This window comes from Staurois parvus, unplaced genomic scaffold, assembly GCF_062004578.1.
Source record: "Staurois parvus isolate SC_StPar_1 unplaced genomic scaffold, SC_StPar_1.0 ptg000604l, whole genome shotgun sequence".
Lineage (NCBI taxonomy): Eukaryota > Metazoa > Chordata > Amphibia > Anura > Ranidae > Staurois > Staurois parvus.
Window position 1 is genome coordinate 4,211,982 of NW_028318400.1, and position 25,126 is coordinate 4,237,107.

A 25,126-nucleotide genomic window follows, 5' to 3' on the forward strand; every position below is an offset into this window, starting at 1 on the left:
TCCCCCACAAACAGTTTTCTTTCCGTGGTATTTCATAATATATATATATATATATATATATATATATTTTATTATATTTTATTTCTTTACTTTTTGGTCTTAAACATATCCAGTAACAAAATTTTAAAAAATCTAATTTTGACAAATTTAGGCCAAAATGTATTCTGCTAAATGCCTTTGCTAAAAAAAAAAAAACCCAATACGTGTACATTAATTGGTTTATGTGAAAGTTATAGCATTTACAAATAGCGGTATATATACTGGGATTTTTAAACAAATTTTTTACTAGTAATGGCGACGATCAGCGACTTATAGCTGGACTGCTGTGGACATTCTGACACTGGAGTGCTAAAAAAAAAAAAGCACTGACACTGTACTAATGGCACTAGGCAGGAAGAAGTTAACATGTGGGGCGATCAAAGGGTTAACTGTGTGCAGGAAGTGTTGTACTATGGGATGGTGTCTGTGTGCTTCACTGTAAGCACACTGCTTTGGATGGTTGTGCTGTGCAAAACAGTGTGCCCGAGCTGACAGGGAGGAGAACTGTTAGTAAACAAAACAGTTCTCTTCCCCGTCAGAGATCCTCGGTAATCGCCGGTGAATAATCACCAGCCGCATTGATTGACGGCTGCGAATGGCAGTGTGGGTAGGGTGTGTGCAGCTCACGCATGCCCCCTACCCTGTAATGCAAAATCACGTGTATATATGCACTTGATTTTGCACACCCATGCCGCCCTGCAGCAGTATTTCTGCTATAGGGCGGTCATGAAGTGGTTAAGCTGATTGGTTTTTATGCAGAGTTGCACCAGATTTTGTACTCTCCAGTTTTAGTAAATCAACCCCAATGTAAACTCCAATATCTTCAGCTTTGTCTATCCACTGACTGCAATATGTATGTTTCTGATTAGCTGACTAATTCGATATACTAGGCACCATGTTCTTTGTAATGGAGTTAATAGGTAATTTATTCGAGACAATGTTTCTGTCAAAGACAGCTACACAAATGGATTACAATCACGTAAAAAATATGAATTCCATATCATCAAACAAGCACAGATTTTTAGTCCTCAGCCACCACAAACTAAAAATATTCAGTTTTTCTGTACAATGAAAACAATCATAGCTGCCTTCTGTTCATAAAAAGCATAAAGAGTAATTCCAAGTACTCAGGACTCCTGGGTAACAAAACAAAGAGATGACTAAACTTATTTAAATGGTAACTCCACTATCGTGAAAAAAAAAATAGCAACTAAAAAATAAAATAATATAGCATGTACAATTGTGACACAAGTCATATTGTATTTTAATATTAAGAATAATTTTTCATTTTCAATCTGCAGTGCTGTCATTTTCTGTAAAATGAAATCCAATATGGCAACCTGGAGGCATTCTGTACACAGATGGTGTACAGAACGACCCCTAGAAATGTAATTTCCTGCTTGTGTGGTTTGCTTACTGATTTTCCCAGAAGTCTGCACTAAGATACAAGTCAAATTTTTAGCATCCCCTGCAACAAAATGCCAGTGGTGAGATACACTCAAGGGGAAATCACGTCTACAGTGATGAAGATCCTGCCACTTTTACTCCATTATAGCCCTGCAGGTGCAGCAGCTGATTGATAATTATGAAACCTCTCCCACTAGATTTATTTTGCAGATGGACACAGACAAAACAAAGAAAGCAATTTCTTCAGAAAATCAAAAAGGTAGAAATTTGTAACAAATTTTGTTACAAAGCCTTGCAATATTTATTGATCACCTACAGAGGAAAGTTTTTTTTCTCAAAAGTGGTGTTACTCTTTAAATGTGTAATAAACACAGCTGACATTCATTCATTTGATATATGGGCCTTTTTTTTTTATCTCTGCAGCCCATTCACCATGCATATACTGTACATCTCATGGTCTGACTCCAATGTATTCTATACATGTAATTATGTTGGCATTTACATAAATACACAGGTACAGCTACTGTACATGATAGGACTGGCCTTAAACTGCAGGATTTAAACAGCATGGTAAGGTGTAGAGTCAGATTGACCCTGCTCAGCACTGAAGAATACAATGCTTCAAAGAGCTGTCATTGGCCCCAGCTACAGAGGACCCACCCCTAGTAACCTTGGGCCAGGAGTACTTCTGATTGGCTGGATAGGCCTGGAGGATTCAGATTGTCTGCTGCTGATGGCTAAAGTCCTACCCTCCACCTGTACGGGGAGGTCTGCCAGGACTGGCAGAAGGAACGGAGGTGCCCAGGAGGTGTGGGGACTGATTGGGCAACTTGAAGCCAGAAAATAAGGGCTCAGATGCCCATTGTCCTGGGCAGGGCTAGGAGGTAGAAGCCCTGCATCAGAGAGCAAGAGATGCTGTATTAGTTGTATTGGGCTTAAAATGCCAAGAGTCCAAAGCAGTGTTGTGCCATAAGCTGGGCTGAGTGCTGGAGGAGTGAAAAAGGATTTGGCTCTTGCTGTTACCACATGATTTCTGTGCCTAAGGGTGTTAAGAACCCCAGGCTAAGTGTGCTGTTTTAATAGAGTATCTGCTGCTGCAGGGAGGAAAGAATTGCATCCAGGCATGGCATTCAGAGACTGTTGGCTCAAATCCCATTGTTCCAGCCATCATGCTGCCCATGGTACTGCCGTCTTTATTTCTAAAGCATTAACACTAAAGGTGCCCATACCTTAGTCACTTTTTCTTCAAACAGTGGGTTGAACGAAGAAAACTAACCTGATTCTCCCATCCACATATTCAAGGTGGATGGGTGAATCCACCCCAATGAGTTGTGTTCTGACAACAAGGACACTTCCTCTCCATCAGAATACACTGATCAACACTGCCTGCTATAGCCTGCAGTGCTGACTGAGTGGCTAAAATATGACAGGGAGGTTGTACAGAAATCGATCGGTAGATTCTGTTCAACCACAATGCCCATACATGGTTTAAAATTCAATTGGTCCCTGCTGAACCAGCCAAGTTTCGATCCATGTATGGCCATCTTGAATGATTTGTAGCTCCAAGATGAGAACTAGGAGGGTTAAATAAATTATTTGCGATAAGACAAAAAGAGACCACTGAACACAGGACAGCTCTGAATTTTTAACAAGTTTAACAACTTTCAATGGTATATTTAACAAACCAATAAGAGACGTTTATTAAGGTTTATAAATACTTCTTACAGCAAGGATACTGCATATCCACTGCCTTTATGATTATTGTTGCCTGGGAACTTTCTCTAGAAAACAGAAAAATGGTGACAATACAAATTATGGAAACTTTTTCAGGAGCTGAAGAATCTCACTGTACATTCTATGTGGAGCATCCAGACCCCAGATGAAATCTAGATGTTCCCACTCCGGGATCTCCTCGTGATAGACCAGGTTGTTTATTTCAGACAGTAATAGGGCGACATCCTTACGATCAGCCAACCAGTCATTGCCCCCACTCCACACAGCTGTGGGAACCTTCATGTCTCTTACTTTGTACAAAGGAGGGGTGGTCTACACAAACCAAAAATACAGAAATGTCACAAAAAGAAATGCACATACAATAAAGAAAAGCAATAATGGACTAATAGAAACTAGCAGGAGGAAAGCTAGAATCTTAAACAGTATCCGTTTGGATGCAAACATGCTTGGCAAAACATCTATACTCAGACAAAAAAAGTAAAATAAATATTTTATATATATATATATATATATATATATATATATATATATACACACACACACACATACTATATTGGCAAAATAATTGGGACGCCTGCCTTTACAAGCGCATGAACTTTAATGGCATCTCAGTCTTAGTCCGTAGGGTTCAATATTGAGTTGTCCCACCCTTTGCAGCTATGACAGCCTTAACTCTTCTGGAAAGGCTATTCATAAGGTTTAGGAGTGTGTCTATGGGAATGTTTGACCATTCTTCCAGAAGCACATTTGTGAGGTCAGGCACTGATGTCAGATGAGAAGGCCTGGCTCACAGTCTCCGCTCTAATTCATCCCAAAGGTGCTCTATCAGGTTGCGGTCAGGACTCTATGCAGGCCAGTCAAGTTCCTCCACCCCAAACTCCCTCATCCATGTCTTTATGGGCCTTGCTTTGTGCACTGGTGCTCAGTCATGTTGGAACAGGAAAGGGCCATCCCCAAACTCTTCCCACAAAGTTGGGAGCATGAAATTGTCCAAAATGTCTTGGTATGCTGATGCCTTAAGAGTTCCCGTCACTGAAACTAAGGGGCCAAGCCCAACCCCTGAAAAACAACCCCACACCATAATCCTACCTCCAAACTTTACACTTGGCACAATGCAGTCAGGCAAGTACCGTTCTCCTGGCAACTGCCAAACCCAGACACGTCCATCGGATTGCCAGACAGAGAAACGTGATTTATCACTCCAGAGAACACGTCTCCACTGCTCTAGAGACCAGTGGCGACATGCTTTACACCACTGCATCTGACGCTTTGCATTGCACTTGGTGATATAAGGCTTGGATGCAGTGACTCGCCCATAGAAACCCATTCCATGAAGCTCTCTACGCATTGTTGTTGTGCTAATCTAAAGGCCACAGAAAGTTTGGAGATCTTTAGCTATTGACTCTGCAGACAGTTGGCGACTTCTGAGAACTATGCGCTTCAGCATGCGCTGACCCTGCTCTGTCATTTTATGTGGCCTACCACTTCATGGCTGAGTTGCTGTTGTTCCCAGTGGCTTCCACTTTGTTATAATACCACTAACAGTTGACCGTGGAATATTTAGTAGCAAGGAAATTTCATGCATGGACTTATTGCACAGGTGGCAACCTATCACGGTACCACGCTTGGAGTCCTGAGCTCCATTCTTTCACAAATGTTTGTAGAAGCAGTCTGCATGCCTCGTTGCTTGATTTTATACATCTGTGGCCATGGAGATGATTGGAACACCTGAATCACCTGAAATAAATTTGGAGGGGTATATGTAGGGGTATACAGTGTGGCAAAAAAGTATTTAGTCAGCCACCAATTGTGCAAGTTCTCCCACTTATAAAGATGAGAGAGGCCTGTAATTGGCATCATAGGTAGACCTCAACTATGAGAGACAAAATGAGAAAACAAAATCCAGACAATCACATTGGCTGATTTGGAAAGAATTTATTTTCAAATTATGGTGGAAAATAAGTATTTGGTCAATATGAAAAGTTCATCTCAATACTTTGTTATATATCCTTTGTTGGCAATGACAGAAGTCAAACGTTTCCTGTAAGTCTGCACAAGGTTGGCACACACTGTTGCTGGTATGTTGGCCCATTCCTCCATGCAGATCTCCTCTAGAGCAGTGATGTTTTGGGGCTGTCGCTGGGCAACATGGACTTTCAACTCCCTCCAAAGGTTTTCTATGGGGTTGAGATCTGGAGACTGGCTAGGCCACTCCAGGACCTTGAAATGCTTCTTACGAAGCCACTCCTTCGTTGCCCGGGCGGTATGTTTGGAATCATTGTCATGTTGGAAGACCCAGCCACGTTTCACCTTCAATGCCCTTGCTGATGGAAGGAGGTTTCCACTCAAAATCTCACGATACATGGCCCCATTCATTCTGTCCTGTACATGGATCAGTGGTCCTGGTCCCTTTGCGGAGAAACAGCCCCAAAGCATGATGTTGCCACCCCCATGCTTCACAGTAGGTATGGTGTTCTTTGGATGCAACTCAGCATTCTCTCTCCTCCAATCACGACGAGCTGTGTTTCTACCAAACAGTTCTATTTTGGTTTCATCTGACCATATGACATTCTCCCAATCCTCTTCTGGATCATCAAAATGCTCTCTAGCAAACTTCAGACGGGCCCTGACATGTACTGGCTTAAGCAGGGGGACACGTCTGGCACTGCAGGATCTGAGTCCCTGGCGGTGTAGTGTGTTACTGATGGTAGCCTTTGTTACGTTGGTCCCAGATCTCTGCAGGTCATTCACTAGGTCCCCCCGTGTGGTCCTGGGATTTTTGCTCACCGTTCTTGTGATCATTTTGACCCCACGGGGTGAGATCTTGCGTGGAGCCCCAGATCGAGGGAAATTATCAGTGGTCTTGTATGTCTTCAATTTTCTAACTTCAATTTTCACAGTTAATTTGTTCACACCAAGCTGCTTGCCTATTGCAGATTCAGTCTTCCCAGCTAGGTGCAGGTCTGCAATTTTGTTACTGGTGTCCTTCGACAGCTCTTTGGTCTTCAACATAGTGGAGTTTGGAGTGTGACTGTTTGAGGTTGTGGACAGGTGTCTTTTATACTGATAACAAGTTCAAACAGGTGCCATTGATACAGGTAATGAGTGCAGGACAGAGGAGCCTCTTAAAGAAGAAGGTACAGGTATGTGAGAGCCAGAAATCTTGCTTGTTTGTAGGTGGCCAAATACTTATTTTCCACCATAATTTGCAAATAAATTCTTTCCAAGTCAGCCAATGTGATTGTCTGGATTTTTTTTCTCATTTTCTCTAGAGGAGATCTGCATGGAGGAATGGGCCAACATACCAGCAACAGTGTGTGCCAACCTTGTGCAGACTTACAGGAAACGTTTGACTTCTGTCATTGCCAACAAAGGATACATAACAAAGTATTGAGATGAACTTTTCATATTGACCAAATACTTATTTTCCACCATAATTTGAAAATAAATTCTTTCCAAATCAGCCAGTGTGATTGTCTGGATTTTTTTTCTCATTTTGTCTCTCATAGTTGAGGTCTACCTATGATGCCAATTACAGGCCTCTCTCATCTTTTTAAGTGGGAGAACTTGCACAATGGGTGGCTGACTAAATACTTTTTTGCCCCACTGTATATATATATATATACACACACATACAGTGCTCAGCATAAAATGAGTACACCAGTTTTGAAATGTACGATTTTAATCAATATCTCAATGATCACAAGAATAATTTCCAACATTTTGACAAAACTGAGTTTTATAGAACATTTGTTTACCTCATTACATGAAACTAAGATTAATAATATAACTTAGATTACAAAATCTTCAGTTTTACTCAAATTAGTTGATGCAAAAATGAATACACCCCACAACAAACTCGCGGCACGGAGTGATGGTAGCATCTTCTCTTTCGATGTAGAGCAGTACATCTATGAATTCATGATACCATCAATGAAATGCAGTTCATCGACAGCAGCAGCACTCCTGCAGCCCCACACGACACTGCCAGCACCTTGTTTCACTGTAGGCACCATGTATTTTTCTTTGTACTCCTCACCTCTGCGACGCCATACAGTTTTGAAGCCATCTGTTTAAAAAAACTTAATGTTGGTCTCATCACTCTGGAGTAGAGAGTCCCAGTAATTGGCTTCTTTTTCAGCATGGGCCCTGACATTTTAGGTGGGCTTTTTTGTGCATGGGCTTTAGGAGAGGCTTCCTTCCTGGACGGCCTGGACGTCTCTGTGACATGGTTGCAGTTTCATCTTTGTTAAATTTTTGTATCACTTTTGCTACAGTATTCTGATTGATAAGTAAAGCTTTGCTGATCTTCTTGTAGCTATCACCTTTCTTATGTAAAGAAATAGTTTTCTTTCTCAGGCCTTGTGACATTTCTCTTCCATGTGGTGCCATTGCTGACAACATGAAATGGGGAGAGGTTTTCTTTAAGTAATGCCCTTTTATAATCAACTGTCTGCTGGACACCTGTTTAATGAATAATTAGACTCACCTGTAGTTGAACTCTTGTTGACTAGGATTTTGTTGTCTAAGGCTACGTTCACACTAGCCTTGTGTGCAGGCGGCAGAGAGGCGTTTGGGAAGCGTTTTTACCGCTTCCCAAACGCCTCTGCCAATTCTGCACATTACAGCACATGGTGCTGTTCTAACGGGAGCGTTTGCGTCGCGTCGCGTTGTGTCGCGGCAAAACGGACGCCTCTGGACGAGTCAGGAGGCTTTGAAGCCTCCTATTCTCGTCTATGGTGCCGCTCCGCAAACGCCCGGCCGGCGTTTGCGGTGCGGTTGCGACGCGATTGCGGGGCGTTTGCGGAGCGGTAACACCACTCAAACTGCATTATAGGCGTTTGTGGGGCGTTATTAACGCTCGGCAAACGCCTAGCAACCGCCGCTAAACCGCGCATGCGGCGTTTGCGGAGCGTTTGCCGAGCGTTAAAAAACGCTCCGCAAACGCCGGACCAACGCTTGCCAAACGCTATAGGGGCATTTGGCAAGCGTTGGCAAAACAGCCTAGTGTGAACGAGCCCTAAAATTTAGCTTTGCTCCGAAGAATTTCATTGGGGTGTATTAATATTTGCAACATGGTCTTGAATTAATTTGTTAGGAAAAATACTTTTTTGTGTGTGCAAATGAACAAATCTTGTTTTCAATCAATGGCCCACATTTGTGGGAGTATTTTGTAGTATAGTGTCCCATAGAATACATTGATTCTTAAAGTAAAGGTTTTCTGACAAATCTGTTGGGGTGTACTTATTTATTATGAGCACTGTGTGCATAACACTAACACACACACACACACGTATTTGCTCCTCTGCTGATTTTGAATGTTTGCCCAATCACAAAGAAATGGTCAGTCTAAAAATCGAATGGTAGGTGTATTGTAACATACAGACATACATACAGAGACAGAATAGCAACATAAAATTAAAAAAGGAATGCATGTCTAACAAATCATGTACTGATTTGCATGTTCATGAGGGAAATAAGTATTTGATCCCCTATCATTCAGCAGGATTTATGGCTACCATGTGTCTTTCATACAGGTAACAAGCTGACATTAGAAGCAGTCTCTTAAAGGGAGTGCTGCTAATCTCATTTTGTTACCTGTATAAAAGACACCTGTCCAAAGGAACAATCAAATAATCAGATTCCAAACTCTCCACCATGGCAAAGACCAAAGAGCTGTCCAAGGATGACAGGGACAAGATTGTAGACCTACAAAAGGCTGGACTGGGCTACCAAACTATCATCAAACAGCTTGGTGAGAAGGTGACAACAATTAGTGCAATCATTCGCAAATGGAAGAAACACAAAGCAACTGTCAGTCTCCCTAGGTCTGGTGCATCGTGCAAGATCTCACCTCATGGAATGATCATGAGAACAGTGAGGAATCATCCCAGAACTACACGTGAGGATCTGGTCAATGATCTCCATGCAGCTGGGACCACAATCACCAAGAAAACAATTGGTAACACACTACACTGACAAGGATTGAAATCCTGCAGTGCCCGCAAGGTTGCTGTGCTCAAGAAAGCACATGTCCAGGCCCGTCTGAAGTTTCCCACTGAACATCTGAATGATGTAGAGGAGGACTGGTTGAAAGTGTTGTGGTCAGATGAGACCAAAATCGAGCTCTTTGGCATCAACTCAACTTGCTGTGGTTGGAGGAGGAATGCTGCCTATGACCCCAAGAACACCATCCCAACTGTCAAATATGGTGGTGGAAACATTCTGCTTTGAGCAATGTACCGTCAAATCTTGGGTGAGAACCTTCTTCCCTCAGACAGGGCATTGAAAATGGGTCGTGGGTGGGTGTTCCAGCATGACAATGACCCAAAACACACAGCCAAGGCAACAAAGGAGTGGCTCAAGAAGAAGCACATTAAGATTCTGGAGTGGCCTAGCCAGTCTCCAAACCTTATTCCGATTGAAAATCTGTGGAGGGAGCTGAAAGTTCGAGTTTGCAAACGTCAGCCACCAAACCTTAAAGACTTGGAGAGGATCTGCCAAGAGGAGTGGGCCAAAATCTCTCCTGAGATGTGTGCAAACCTGGTGGCCAACTACAGGAAACATCTGACCTCTGTGATTGCCAACAAGGGATTTGCCACCAAGTACTAAGTCATGTTTTGTGAAGGGGATCAAATACTTATTTCCCTCATGAACATGCAAATTAGTGCATAATTTATTAGACATGCATTTCTTTTGAATTTTTTGTTGCTATTCTGTCTCTCAGTGTTACAATACATCTACCATTCAATTTTTAGACTGATCATTTCTTTGTGAGTAGGCAAACATTCAAAATCAACAGGGGATCAAATACGTATTTCCTTCACTGTATATATATATATATGAAATGAGGCAGACTTAATGGACCACTTGGGTCTTGTTTCTGCTGTCACTCTTCTATGTATCTTTGTTAAAGGTTGCCTAAGGTAAGCCCAGCCTAAACTCATAACTCTCTGGAGGCAGTTGGAATTCCAAGTACTCTGTTCCATCTATCTTTATCTTCTTTTTGTTCAGCAATGTGATCACTCTGACTGTGCAGTTGTGCAACAGAAACCGGCAGGAAAAAGGAGACTACATTCCACTGTATGAAGCTGACAAAGATGTGTCATTGCAGATGAAATGTAATAGACTGAATCTTTAACCTCACCTGGCACAGTTACCGATGGGTAATGGAAAGCTCCTGATCTCTACTTGCGATCAGGAGCTTTCCAATCATGTAACTGTTGTGACAGCCAATCACGGTGGTCACTGATAAGAAACCCCACCCACCCCCCAGCATCAGAAACCTCTTAAAGGACTGGGATGCATCGGCATTATGGAATTAAAGTATAACTAAAGGCAAAACTCGAAAACATTGTTTATTCGCACTGACAAAACACCCTTACTTTACTCCATTGTATCCATATTATTACCTGGTTGTAATGCTTTTTATTTCCTTCTCGACCCCAGTCATAAGCCTGCAGCTGGCCCGAATGCACAGCCTAAGTAGAACATAAAAGAATGAGTTTAGCTGAATACATTCGTTGGGCAGTAAGGTGATAACCCATCCTTTCATTCTTTACACTTAGCAATTATAATCTAACACAGCTATTAATCCAACGTATTTACAGTCAAATTGTATCGAGCCATATTTTAGTATTACAATGCCTCATTAGCACTGACTTTCCAGCATATCCAATTATTGGAATGTTTATGGCCTGTGACAACAGGCTTTTGTTTACTCTTTAATGGGTTTTGCATTCCCATACAAGTCTATGGGAATGCAAAACTTGAAGCAGGTCAAATGCAATTTAGGAGGTCCCCTGTGGTCAAATGCACCTGTCAAAGAATTCTGAATAATTCCAATTCCCATCAGCTCAGGCACTTATACAATTCCCCTAAGACTGCTATGAATACAGTTCATTAGATAGTACAAATTTCATAAATAGGATTTCCAACTGAGACTGAGGATTTGGGATGTTACAATGATTCTGCTATAAGGGTTTAAGCATTACAGTTTTACTTCTGCCTTTAACCATCACTTGATCATCTTTTTTCAGCAGGACGAAATGTTCATCATGATGTATCAAACATGGCCAGGTACCATGTGATTGCAGTGAGCTAATCACAGATCACAACAGTAAGAAAGTTGTTCATGAATAGAAAGCAATTCATGACAAATTTTTTACATTGTTATGACCAGTCGCAGCCATCACGTTACCCGGTTACCAGTGACAGTGATCCGTGCTGCAAGCTCCTAAATTGGAACAGACACAATCATGTATACATATATACGTGACTGAACCTGCATGTACCACCCTGCTACAGTAAGGCCATGCATGCAGGAAAACTGATGGAAACTGACGTGTAGATTTCACTTGCAGAGACATCAGTGTACATTAGTTTTCCTGTGCGCCCCAATGAGTTTTATACATCTTGCAGATTCCTGCACAGCAAAAGTCTGCATATGATACTAGTGCTGTGGTGTGAACAGGGCACATAGAGAAGAATGGATTTTGTTGTGCCCTTGCGGAATATGTGCAGAAAAACTGATGTCTCTGCACCATAGTGTGATTGAGCCCTTAATGTAGCGGGGAGGCTAGTGGTTAGGAAAACTGTTGCTTTGTTAATTTAACATTCTCTCCAGATCTAAGATCAAGTATTACATACACTGATCAGCCATAACAATAGGACCACCACCATAACCAGACCACCCAACTACTACTGAGTAGATCCCTCTTGTGTTGCCAAAGCAGCCATGACCCTTTGAGGTAAGGATGCACCTAAAACGCTGAAGGTATGCTGTGGAATCTGGCACCAAGTCATCAGTAGCAGATCAATGCCTGCACGGCTTGACTTCTCCCCATATTGCATCCTTGTGCCATCTCTTCCCCAGGTAAGCAATCCACATACACCCAGGCATCCACATGATGTAAAATAAAACATGGTACATCAGACCAGGCCAGGGGCGGACTGACCATTTGGAAACTTGGGCACAGCCCGAGGGCCCGGGGTCAGTAGGGGGCCCCATGAGATGCTCCTGGTACCTTTTTCATAGGCTTTTTTGAGTTTGGGCAAGGACACAGGGGCCCCATGATCCCCTATTGCCCGGGGGCCCCATGAGTTGTCAGTCTGCCCCTGGACCAGGCCACCTTCTTCCATTGCCCTGTGCTCCAGTTTTGATGCCTATGTGGCCATTGTAGGCACTTCTGGCTGTGGTCACGGGTCAGCATGGGCACCTTGACCAGTCTGCGGCTACGCAGCCTCATACAGAACAAACTGATGTACTGTGTGTACTGACACCTTTCTATCAGAACCAGCATTAATGTTTTTCAGCAATGTGAGCTTCAGTAGCTCCTCTACTGGATAGGACTACACAAGCCAGCCTTCGCTCCCCACATGCATCGAGTTTTGACCACCCATGACCTTGTCCCCAGTGTGCCAGTTTTCCTTCCTTGGACCACTTTTGGTTGGTCCTGACCAATGCAGACTGGGAACATCCCACAAGAGCTGCAGGTTTGGAGTCAAAATCGCTAAAATCCTTACGCTTACCCATTTTCTTTTTTTTTTTCTGCTTTCAACACATCAACTTCAGGAACAACATGCTCACTTGCTGTCTAATATATCCCATCCACTATCAGGTGCCATTGTAACAAGATAATCAATGCTGTTCACTTTACCTGTCAAAAGTCATAATATTATGGCTGATCGGTGTATATTACTAGATAGCTGCGTGAGTGCCCTGAAAGCCCAGAGGTAACGTACACTTTTTATGCAAGTTCCGACTTGAGAAGATAAGTCAAGCTATGGCCTGCCTCCTCTTGCCTCTTTTACCTCAGTTTTCATCAGTAGGACCCTTGTTTGCTCTGATGTTTTGGCCCCATTTTTGAATCAACTTCATTTTCTAATTCAAATTCATTTTTTAATTCAGATAATTTGTTTTGTTATTTATTTTGGATTCGTTGAAATTTGTTACTATTGTGATTCAGAAATCCAGATACATCCGAATCTCCGAATAACAAAAAGTTTGTCTGAATTTCAATTTGTGACTAATCGAATCACACATGTCTAATTCTGATTGGATATCATGAGATACAGCACAATACTGATTAAACTTGTAACAGGCCAGAAAGGATTGCAGCATCTACTGTAAATGAAATGCATCCAATATACCACACAGTGAAAGAGTTTAGCATATGCATTGTTGGAATTTTACAGTGATATCAGATTTAGCATTGTTTAGATTCTTTCTGATTATATAAAATAGGTCCCATGATACCTGTGACCAGTGGATCATATTTTGCACAGACGTTCCAGCAGGACAGTGAGAAACATACACAGGCACCCGACTCTGTAAATCACAGACAAGTAATACATAAAGAATGCCATTTCAAAAGAAGAAACTCAGTATAATTAAACATTTTCAAAATGAACAATTTTCAAATGAAGAACTAAAATCACTAAATATACACACTTAGCATGTTTCTTGCCGCTGATCTATTAATTTGAAGGCCATCATCTCACACCTTCTCTTGAGTTGCCCAGGACAAAATGCCCTGTAAGAAATTTGGAATAGAGTAAGGGAAGATTATAATCCATCAGGTTTTTTTTTCTCCATCCATGTCCCATAGGGTGATTTCCCTTCACTTTCTCTCCCATAGTCAAAACGTAAGAGGAAATCCCTCCAAAGAGAGGGAATCCTTGGTTGGCACCAGGGTCATCAGATTTAGTGTCTCCATTGCAAGGTTTACCCTCTAATACGGTTATGGTGACAACTAGAGATGAGCGAATTATTCAAAAATTCGATTCGGCTGATTCGCCGAATTTGAGGAAGAAATTTGATTCGATGCGAATTTATTCGCTACGAATTTAACTTATAAAAAGGGTTTCTAGGCTTCAGAGAGCCTTTAAATTAGTGCAGAACACTGTACCTTTAATTTAAATGCCCTTGGAGATGAGGAAGGAGAAGGAGAAGGATGAGAAGAAGGAGAAGGAGAAGGATGAGAAGAAGGAGAAGGAGAAGGATGAGAAGAAGGAGAAGGAGAAGGATGAGAAGAAGGAGAAGGATGAGAAGAAGGAGAAGGATGAGAAGAAGGAGAAGGAGAAGGATGAGAAGAAGGAGAAGGATGAGAAGAAGGAGAAGGAGAAGGATGAGAAGAAGGAGAAGGATGAGAAGAAGGAGAAGGAGAAAGATGAGAAGAAGGAGAAGGATGAGAAGAAGGAGAAGGATGAGAAGAAGGAGAAGGATGAGAAGAAGGATGAGAAGAAGGAGAAGGATGAGAAGAAGGATGAGAAGAAGGAGAAGGATGAGAAGAAGAAGGATGAGAAGAAGAAGAAGGATGAGAAGAAGAAGGATGAGAAGAAGAAGAAGGATGAGAAGAAGGAGAAGGATGAGAAGGAGAAGAAGGATGAGAAGAAGAAGAAGGATGAGAAGAAGAAGAAGGATGAGAAGAAGGAGAAGGATGAGAAGAAGAAGAAGGATGAGAAGAAGGAGAAGGATGAGAAGAAGAAGAAGGATGAGAAGAAGAAGAAGGATGAGAAGAAGGAGAAGGATGAGAAGAAGAAGAAGGATGAGAAGCAGAAGAAGGATGAGAAGAAGGAGAATTCCAAGCCGGCAAAAAGTGTATCTTCAGAGCTCCGCTATTTCTTAGCGGAGCTCTGCAGATACACTTAGTGGAGCTCTGCAGATACACTTTTTGCTGGCTTGGAATTCTTCTTATTTTCATCCTACTTCTTCTTCTTCTTCTTCTTCATCCTCATCCTCTTCTTCTTCTTCTGAGGATGAGGATGAGGATGAAGAAGAAGAAGAAGAAGAAGAAGTAGGATGAAAATAAGAAGAATTCCAAACCGGCAAAAAGTGTATCTGCAGAGCTCCGCTAAGTGTATCTGCAGAGCTCCTCTATTTCTGACAGTTCTCTGACATTCACATTTACAGCGGTTGAAACATTGTATCTATTTGTTTCCATAAATGGAAACAAATAGATACAATGTTTCAACCGCTGAGCTCTGCAGATACACTTAGCGGAGCTCTGCAGATACACTTAGAGGAGCTCTGCAGATACACTTTTTGCCGGCTTGGAATTCTTCTTATTTTCATCCTACTTCTTCTTCTTCTTCATCCTCATCCTCAGAAGAAGAAGAAGAGGATGAGGATGAAGAGGAAGAAGAAGAAGAAGTAGGATGAAAATAAGAAGAATTCCAAGCCGGCAAAAAGTGTATCTGCAGAGCTCCTCTATTCTGCAGATACACTTAGAGGAGCTCTGCAGATACACTTTTTGCCGGCTTGGAATTCTTCTTATTTTCATCCTACTACTTCTTCTTCTTCTTCTTCTTCATCCTCATCCTCATCCTCAGAAGAAGAGGATGAGGATGAGGATGAAGAAGAAGAAGAAGAAGTAGGATGAAAATAAGAAGAATTCCAAGCCGGCAAAAAGTGTATCTGCAGAGCTCCTCTATTCTGCAGATACACTTAGAGGAGCTCTGCAGATACACTTTTTGCCGGCTTGGAATTATTCTTATTTTCATCCTACTTCTTCTTCTTCTTCATCCTCATCCTCATCCTCAGAAGAAGAAGAAGAGGATGAGGATGAGGATGAAGAGGAAGAAGAAGAAGAAGTAGGATGAAAATAAGAAGAATTCCAAGCCGGCAAAAAGTGTATCTGCAGAGCTCCTCTATTCTGCAGATACACTTAGAGGAGCTCTGCAGATACACTTTTTGCCGGCTTGGAATTCTTCTTATTTTCATCCTACTTCTTCTTCTTCTTCTTCTTCATCCTCATCCTCAGAAGAAGAAGAAGAGGATGAGGATGAGGATGAAGAGGAAGAAGAAGAAGAAGTAGGATGAAAATAAGAAGAATTCCAAGCCGGAAAAAAGTGTATCTGCAGAGCTCCTCTATTCTGCAGATACACTTAGAGGAGCTCTGCAGATACTTCTTCTTCTTTTCATTCTTCTTCTTCTTCTTTTCATTCTTCTTTTCATTCTTCTCATTCTTATTTTCATTCTTCTTTTCATTCTTCTTCTCATTCTTCTTTTCATTCTTCTTCTTCTTTTCATTCTTCTTTTCATTCTTCTTCTCATTCTTCTTTTCATGAAGAAGAAAAGAAGAATGAGAAGAATGAAAAGAAGAATGAAAAGAAGAAGAAGAATGAAAAGAAGAATGAGAAGAAGAATGAAATGAAGAATGAAAAGAAGAATGAGAAGAATGAAAAGAAGAAGAAGAAGAATGAAAAGAAGAAGAAGAATGAAAAGAAGAATGAAAAGAAGAAGAAGAATGAAAAGAAGAAGAAGAAGAATGAAAAGAAGAATGAAAAGAAGAAGAAGAATGAAAAGAAGAATGAAAAGAAGAATGAGAAGAATGAATAGATTCTTCTTCTTCTTCTTCTTTTCATTCTTCGTTTCATTCTTCTTCTTCTTTTCATTCTTCTTCTTCTTCTTTTCATTCTTCTTTTCATTCTTCTCATTCTTCTTTTCATTCTTCTCATTCTTCTTCTCATTCTTCTTTTCATTCTTCTTCTCATTCTTCTTTTCATTCTTTTCATTCTTCTTTTCATTCTTCTTCTCATTCTTCTTTTCATTCTTCTTCTTCTTTTCATTCTTCTTTTCATTCTTCTTCTCATTCTTCTTTTCATGAAGAAGAAAAGAAGAATGAGAAGAATGAAAAGAAGAATGAAAAGAAGAAGAATGAAAAGAAGAATGAAAAGAAGAATGAGAAGAAGAATGAAAAGAAGAATGAAAATAAGAATGAGAAGAATGAAAAGAAGAATGAAAAGAAGAATGAGAAGAATGAAAAGAAGAAGAAGAAGAATGAAAAGAAGAAGAATGAAAAGAAGAATGAAAAAAAGAAGAAGAAGAATGAAAAGAAGAAGAAGAAGAATGAAAAGAAGAATGGAAAGAAGAAGAAGAATGAAAAGAAGAAGAAGAAGAATGAAAAGAAGAATGAGAAGAATGAAAAGAAGAAGAAGAAGAATGAAAAGAAGAAGAAGAATGAAAAGAAGAAGAAGAAGAATGAAAAGAAGAAGAAGAATGAAAAGAAGAAGAAGAAGAATGAAAAGAAGAATGAGAAGAATAAAAAGATTCTTCTTCTTCTTCTTTTCATTCTTCTTTTCATTCTTCTTCTTCTTTTCATTCTTCTTCTTCTTCTTTTCATTCTTCTTTTCATTCTTCTCATTCTTCTTTTCATTCTTCTCATTCTTCTTCTCATTCTGCTTTTCATTCTTCTTCTCATTCTTCTTTTCATTCTTCTTCTTCTTTTCATTCTTCTTTTCATTCTTCTCATTCTTCTTTTCATTCTTCTTTTCATTCTTCTTCTCATTCTTCTTTTCATGAAGAAGAAAAGAAGAATGAGAAGAATGAAAAGAAGAATGAAAAGAAGAAGAAGAATGAAAAGAAGAATGAGAAGAAGAATGAAAAGAAGAATGAAAAGAAGAATGAGAAGAATGAAAAGAAGAATGAAAAGAAGTATTCCAGTACAGCAAAAAGTGTATCTGCAGAGAGCTCCGCTATTTCTGACAGTTCTCTTACAGTTCCTTCACATTTACAGCGGTTGAAACATTGTATCTATTTGTTTCCGAATAAAAACATCTGTATCCTAAATGGAAACAAATAGATACAATGTTTCAACCGCTGTACATGTGAAGGAACTGTCAGAACTGTCAGAAATAGCGGAGCTCTCTGCAGGGACACTTTTGCCGGCTGATCGGGAAAAATCCGATTCGCGCACCCGAAGTATGCAAATATTCGGATTCGACGCGGATCAAATTTTTCCTGAAATTCGAAACGAATTCCACTTCGCCTGGTTCGATTCGCTCATCTCTAGTGACAACCCATCATTTTGGATTTCTTTACCCTTCACTCTTGTTGATAACAATCAGAACATATTTCCCTAATGGAAACACAGCAATAAAAATCTGATAGGTGTTCTAATCCATCTCTACTCTATCCAAAACTAAGAAATTTCTTTAATTGTGATGTAATACATGTTTACTGCGCACACTCATTCTGCTAGGTCAAGCTGCCTGACAACCCAGATCATAGTGTACTTTACCAAGCTTGTATTGCCTTAAAGGAGTATTAAACCTAAAAGCAAGCATTTATTAGTTTGCAATAAATAATACCTTTTTATGCTATTAATAAGCATAAATTAAAATAAAAATATAACCAAACAGAAAATTAATATAATGAAAGTCCTCAGTGAGTAAAACATTTAAATAAACAACATAAATGATATACAGTGGAAAAAAAGGATAGTCCCCAGTGAAAAGAGTGTCAGTCCTCTTTAAAGAGGAATACACCACCATTTTCTCCTTTTCTTCTATGACACCCGTTTTATCTAACACCACAGTGAAGACAAGATGGAGTGGAGGCTCCTCTGGGACGTCATCACGTACAAGAAGTAAACTGGACGTTGATGCCATTAAAGCCGATTTGGTGACTATTGATGTGCACATAATATTTTATACATATAAAGTGCAGCGCTGAATATTAAATAATTGAAGGTAAAATATAACATCAGTGCAAATTGGATAATGTAAATTTCTCAATCAAACATATATGCAAAAATAGTCAATATATAACTAAGTGGTGTGATGAACAAATATAAATCATCCAAAAAAATATCAAAGTGACAAAAAAAGTAACTGTGGGTAAACAAGCAATGTGTCCGTGGCACTACAAGACACAGCAGTATTGTGTTCCATTTCAAGCAGGTGCTGTGAAATCCAGTGAAACAGTCCACCACCGCTATGCACTCACCAGAAAGCTACTGGTATAGTAGCAATGATATTGGACTTCTCCTAAGGAAGAAAGCTCACCACAGGAGCCCAGAAATCGATATATATTTAAAATAGATAAAAAACAATCCACGTGGAAAACTGGACAAACGTGTAAACGCACATACCAAGATGGCCGCCTCTCCGCCATATTTTATGTGTACATTTTAAGGGTAAGCTGGAGATTAGAATACAATAACAAACTGAAGCCAATCTGCTAATACATTTAACGCTTCCAATCCCTCCCCTTCAGACTGACAATGCTGTGTCCTGTGCTCATTCCTCATGCTGGTATCTCACTAATACCGGAGGTGTGTTACTGGCCAGATCACCAGGTGAAAGCACAGGGAAAAAGGCCAAAAAAAAAAAAAGAACACAAATGCAGCCACCACATCTAATGATTGGCAAGCTGCAATAGAACGCAATTTTGGTTTGGGATGTAATACTGCTTTTGAGATTCATTTTATGTATGTTAAACCTGTCAAGCGATCGCATTCTGGGGGGAGGAGCAGACAAAAAACAGAAATCCATCAGTTCTGATATGTGGGGAATTTAAAAAATGTCCCTGCAACAGAAAGGATTAGGATTCTTCTAAAATCCTTATGCCAGTATGTTACAGTATGAGCTTAGCAGAGTTCTTCTTTAACCATCGTGCCATAAATATATACACATTACTAGTAGTTGTATCTTTTATATCATTTATTTGCTTCCTAGGAAACTTGTAGTTACATAGTGGATGAAGTTGAATAAAGACAGGTCCATCAAGTTCCCAACCTCTGTGTTAGAATGTCAGTTTTACATGTTCAAAAAAACAACCCCTACAAGCATAAGCCAATTTGATTTAAGCCAGAAAAAAAAAATATTTTTTTCCCTCTCCCCCCCAACTTCATATTGGTGATCAGATTAATCCCTGATCAACCTCCTATCAAATTTAACATCTGAGGTGATCAAAGGGTTAACTGTGTGCTTTACAGTGTGCGCTTTACTGTGTAAGCATGCTGCTTTTTATTGCTCTGCTATGCAGCCATACAAAGCAGTATGCAGGAGCTGACAGGGGAGAGATCTGTATTGTTTACATACAGACCTCTCCCCTGTCAGGGATACTTGGCGATCGCCAGGTAGCGGCAGGTAATCAGCGGTCGGGACCCGGTGATCGACAGCTGAAGCCACCAATGGTGGCGCGGGTAGGGCACATGCGTCCCCTACCCAGACATACAAAATCGCACACACACACACACATATATATATACATATACACGTGATTTTGCGCAGCCCTGCCGCCCCGGTAGCAGTAGTTCTGCTATAGGGCGGTCGGGAAGCAGCTAAGAAATCCCATAGCCTTCTATATTATGCGGACTTTGAATTAATCCACACCAATTCTTGGGCAACAAGTTACACATTTTCACTGCTGTAACAGTAAAAAACCCTTTCACAGTTTAAGGCCTCATGCTCACTGACAATTATTTTAACTCCCCTAGACGCCAGCAGCATTTTGGTTAAAAAAGCACATGCTGTTTGTAAAAGTGTGTACCGTGTTTACATGCATTTACCCGCATCAAGCGTTGGGTGTTATTTCATTGGACAAAATAAATCATTTATTCTGGCCAATGAAATAAATTTACATTTACACACCCTGGCAGTGGGTTTTTTTTTCTGCCACTATACTCTCCTGCCACAACACGGTGCTAAAATCCTATGTATGCATGAACACATACGATAACATGCTGGGGTGTTTAGAGGCAGGAAAAAAATACACCTAACTTCCCTAGGAGTAGGCTGAACCTGCTGCTGGTCAAGCATCTGGGTGGATCCTGACATTATTGTAGGGATACATCCAGAGACTAGAGTGGCTGTGTGACATCAGCCGGGTTTAGCCGGTTGTCAGCTGTATCTGGGTCCTAGGAGTACAGAAATAAGTGCACTCCTGTGACCCACAAGAGAAGTATGGCCAAATCTTTTAATATATTTGTACAACGTAATCTTATCCCCTCTTGCAGTGGAACTGCACTGCATCTGGGTACCACAAACCAAACATGCTACATAATTAGTTTTTAATATTCAAAATAAACTCCTCCATCCATCCATATCTCCATGCTTTATGTTGCTGAGATTAGCTGAGACAGAACAGACCAGTTCAAGCACCTATAAAACATCTATTAAACATTTCAATTTCAATAGGTGTTCTTTAGATATATTGTGTGGTGTCCTAACTGTCCTGTTAAAAATCATTTCCTTTTATAAGCATTTTTTTAATTTAAACCCAACCTAGGCTATCCAATTGGTTGTCTTCTACAGTACATGTTCATAAAACACCCATAAAGCGTTTTCAGGCTCCCTCTCCATAATGAGATTCCTTAAGGCTAGGTTCACACCTATACAGGTTGCATTTGAGTCATTTCTGCATAGTGTTTTTGACGCATTCTTTTTTTTTTTTTTATCTTGTTGCTAGGCAGATTTAAAATGCGAAATGCATAAAAATGTGTCAAAAACGCAATATATGTTTCTGCAGCGTTTCCATTGAAGTCTATAGAACTAAAAATGAAACTTTTGCGTTCAAAAAAGTCCCTGACCCTTTTCAGAAATGCACTGGGTGAAAATGCACAGCTGTGAACATGTCCCATAGGAAATCATGTTAAATGGACTGTACTGCAATTCTGCAAAACGTAAAACGCTGCAGAAAACGCTTGAGTGTGAACCTAGGGTAAGTGGTTGTAAAAGTTGAAGGGTTTTTGACTTCATGCATTCAATTATGTGTGCTGCTCCCCCCACAGCACCCTCCTAATACTACCGGAGCCCGATCTAGCGATGCGCACAAGAGCCTCAGCTGTCCGGGGAATCCTCATTGGGTAAACTTAAAAACAAAGTATCTGATGAACACCTTGAGAATTCATTGAGAATTGCTACTACATCCATCAAACCAGATTTTGATGCATTAGTTTATCAAAACCATGTCAAATATTGCACTCATTTTATGTTGCCCTCTTTTACTTTTATAATAAAAATATTCTAAAAATATGAAGTTTTATTACTCAGATAGGTACATTGTACACTATATTGCCAAAAGTATCTGGACACCCCTCCAAATCATTGGATTCAGGTGTTCCAATCACCTCCATGGCCACAGATGTATAAAATCATCACCTAGGCATGCAGACTGCTTCTACTAACATTTGTGAAAGAATGGGTCGCTCTCAGGAGCTCAATAAATTCAAGTGTGGTACCATGAGTTCATCTGTGAAATTTCTTGCTATTAAATATTCCACGGTCAACTGTTAGTGGTATTATAACAAAGTGGAAGCAACTGGGAACAACAGCAACTCAGCCATAAAGTGGTATGCCACGTAAAATGAGACAGCGGGGTCAGCGCATGCTGAAGTGCACAGTGTGCAGAAGTTGCCAACTGTCTGCAGAGTCAATAGCTAAAGACCTCCACACTTCGTGTGGCCTTCAGATTAGCACAACAACAGTGTATAGAGAGGTTCATGGAATGGGTTTCCATGGCCAAGCAGCTGCATCCAAGCCTTACTTCACCAAGTGCAATGCAAAGCATTGGATGCAGTGGGGTAAAGCACGCCACCACTGAACTCTAGAGCAGTGGAGACATGTTCTCTGGAGTAACCAATCACGCTTCTCTATCTGGCAATCCAATGGACATGTTTGGATTTGATGGTTGCCAGGAGAACAGTGCTTGCCTGACTGCATTGTGCCAAGTGTAAAGTTTGGAGGAGGGGGATTATGGAGTGGGTTCTTTCAGGAGTTGGGCTTGGCCCCTTAGTTCCAGTGAAGGGAACTCTTAAGGCGTCAGTATACCAAGATATTTTGGACAATTTCATCCTCCCAACTTTGTGGGAACAGTTTGGGGATGGCCCCTTCCTGTTCCAACATGACTGCACACCAGTGCACAAAGCAAGGTCCATAAAGATGGATGAGCAGGTTTGGGGTGGAGGAACTTGACTGGCCTGCCCTCAACCTGACAGAACACATTTGGGATGAATTAGAGTGGAGACTGCGAGCCAGGCCTTCTCATCTGGCATCAGTGCCTGACCTCACAAATGCGCTTCTGGAAGAATGATCAAACATTCTCATAGGAACACTACTAAACCTTGTGGACGGCCTTCCCAGAAGAGTGGAAGCTGTTATAGCTGCAAAGGGTGGGCCAACTCAATATTGAACCCTATGGACTAAGACTGGGATGCCATTAAAGTTCATGTGAGTGTAAAGGCAGGCGTCCCAATACTTTTGACAATATAGTGTATATATCGGTGATTGTTAAAGGATAAGTTCACCTTTACCGTGTTACACCCAAGTTTAGGGTGAAACATGTATCATGTAACTAACTGAGCAGCCCCCGCACCTCCCCGAGTTCATTCACAGAGTTCTGGGCACGGGAGAACTACAAATATCAGCCATTGCAGCTGACGGTTTGTAGTTCTCAATAAATTACCAGTGCTCTAGGTCAGTGGTCTGCAAGCCGCGGCTCGCGAGCCACATGCGGCTCTTTACACACTTTAATGCGGCTCTTCTGTGTGCCGGGCGCCCGCTCCCCTCCCTCCTCTCGGGCGGCCGCCCCAAAAGTCAGGACTCTGCAGCTAGCCCAGCAATGGGCAAACTACGGCCCGGCGGACCTTTTAATCCGGCCCGCGGAGCGTGCTCCAAAAAAAAAACAGCCAGGGCAGCGCGCTCAAATGCAATGATTGGCCAGTCTCGCTGCCACTCACATCCTGATAGCCAGTGATTGGCTGTCAGGATGTGTGTAGGCGGGGCAGCGTGACGAACGTGAGAGGAGCTAGGCTCCTCTCACAGTCCGCCCTGAAGACCGGAACGGCGCGGGAACACGGCGAGAAGAACGCGCGGAGCAAAGGTAAGTGAATTGACACAGGGGGGACTTGGCTTACTACTTGCTACTTACTTACTACTACTATATGAGGGATGAATTAATATGGGGGATGAATTACTATATGGGGGATGAATTACTATAGGGGGGATGAATTACTATGGGGGATGAATTACTATATGGGGGATGAATTACTATGGGGGATTAATTACTATATGGGGGATTAATTACTATGGAGGATGAATTACTATGGGGGATGAATTACTATATGGGGGATGAATTACTATGGGGGATGAATTACTATGGGGGATGAATTACTCTATGGGGGATGAATTACTATGGGGGATGAATTACTATATGGGGGATGAATTACTATATGGGGGATTAATTACTATATGGGGGATTAATTACTATGGGGGATGAATTACTATATGGGGGATGAATTACTATGGGGGATGAATTACTATGGGGGATGAATTACTATATGGGGGATGAATTACTATGGGGGATGAATTACTATGGGGGATGAATTACTATAAAAACTTATTGAAACTAAAAACAGTGTACCATCCTATGTATTTTCCGTTTTAAAAATGTGGCTCTCAAAATAAATTTCAATCGTGGTTTTGGTGAGATTTGGATCAGTTGAAAAAAAAGGTTGCCCACCACTGCTCTAGGTATTTCATTGATCCTTCCTGTCACTCAGTGGGGTTCATTTACTAAAGTCAATTAGATTGTTCACTCTGCAAGTGCAGTTGCTCTAGAGCTTAGTAAATGAGCAGAAGCTCTGCTGACTCCCATCATCCAATCATGTGCAAACAAAAATTCAGTTTTTTTTAATTTTCCTTGCATGTGTCCCCCACTAACCATTAAGGATTGGCACCTTTGGGGAGCAGGTACCGAATTTGACAGGTACCCGCTCCCACTTCCGCTACGATTGCCTAGGTGATCGGAAGCAGAAGTTGTCCTCCTCCCCTCCCTCCCCGTAGTCTTCTGGGACACGTGACAGGTCCCAGAAGACTACAGGGCCATTCACAAAGTACAGCGCTTCTCACGCATGCACAGTGGGCACCTGACTGTGAAGCCACAAGCTCTCACAGCTGGGTGCCCACACTAAAGATGCTGGCGCCAGGGAGAGAAGACGGCCGGTGAAACCAGCGTTGGTGAGGACACCGCTGGACCAATGGACAGATAAGTGACTGTATTTTAAAAGTCAGCAGCTACAGTTTTTGTAGCTGCTGACTTTTATTTATTTTCTTTTCAGGTGGAACTCCGCTTTAACACTCCATATTCGTACTCCATATTTGTGTTGCTTTTTTATCCTTGGCAAGTCTTTTGTCGTTATCAATACAATTCTTTTATATC

The 25,126-nt window shown here is 41.2% G+C and overlaps 1 protein-coding gene across 1 annotated transcript in view; it reads right to left on the reverse strand.

Annotated features, from left to right (window-relative positions):
- Window positions 1-3,084: 3,084 nt before the first annotated feature.
- The window catches only part of LOC149449801 (lysosomal acid lipase/cholesteryl ester hydrolase-like), a 50,945-nt gene continuing 28,903 nt past the window's right edge, over window positions 3,085-25,126 (reverse strand). The window contains exons 8-10 of the mRNA XM_089692786.1: window positions 13,439-13,510; window positions 10,593-10,661; window positions 3,085-3,492 (exon numbers count right to left, since the gene is read on the reverse strand). Coding sequence (XP_089548912.1) covers window positions 3,259-3,492; window positions 10,593-10,661; window positions 13,439-13,510 — 375 coding nt within the window. The 3' untranslated portion in view covers window positions 3,085-3,258. The remainder of the gene's footprint in view (window positions 3,493-10,592; window positions 10,662-13,438; window positions 13,511-25,126) is intronic.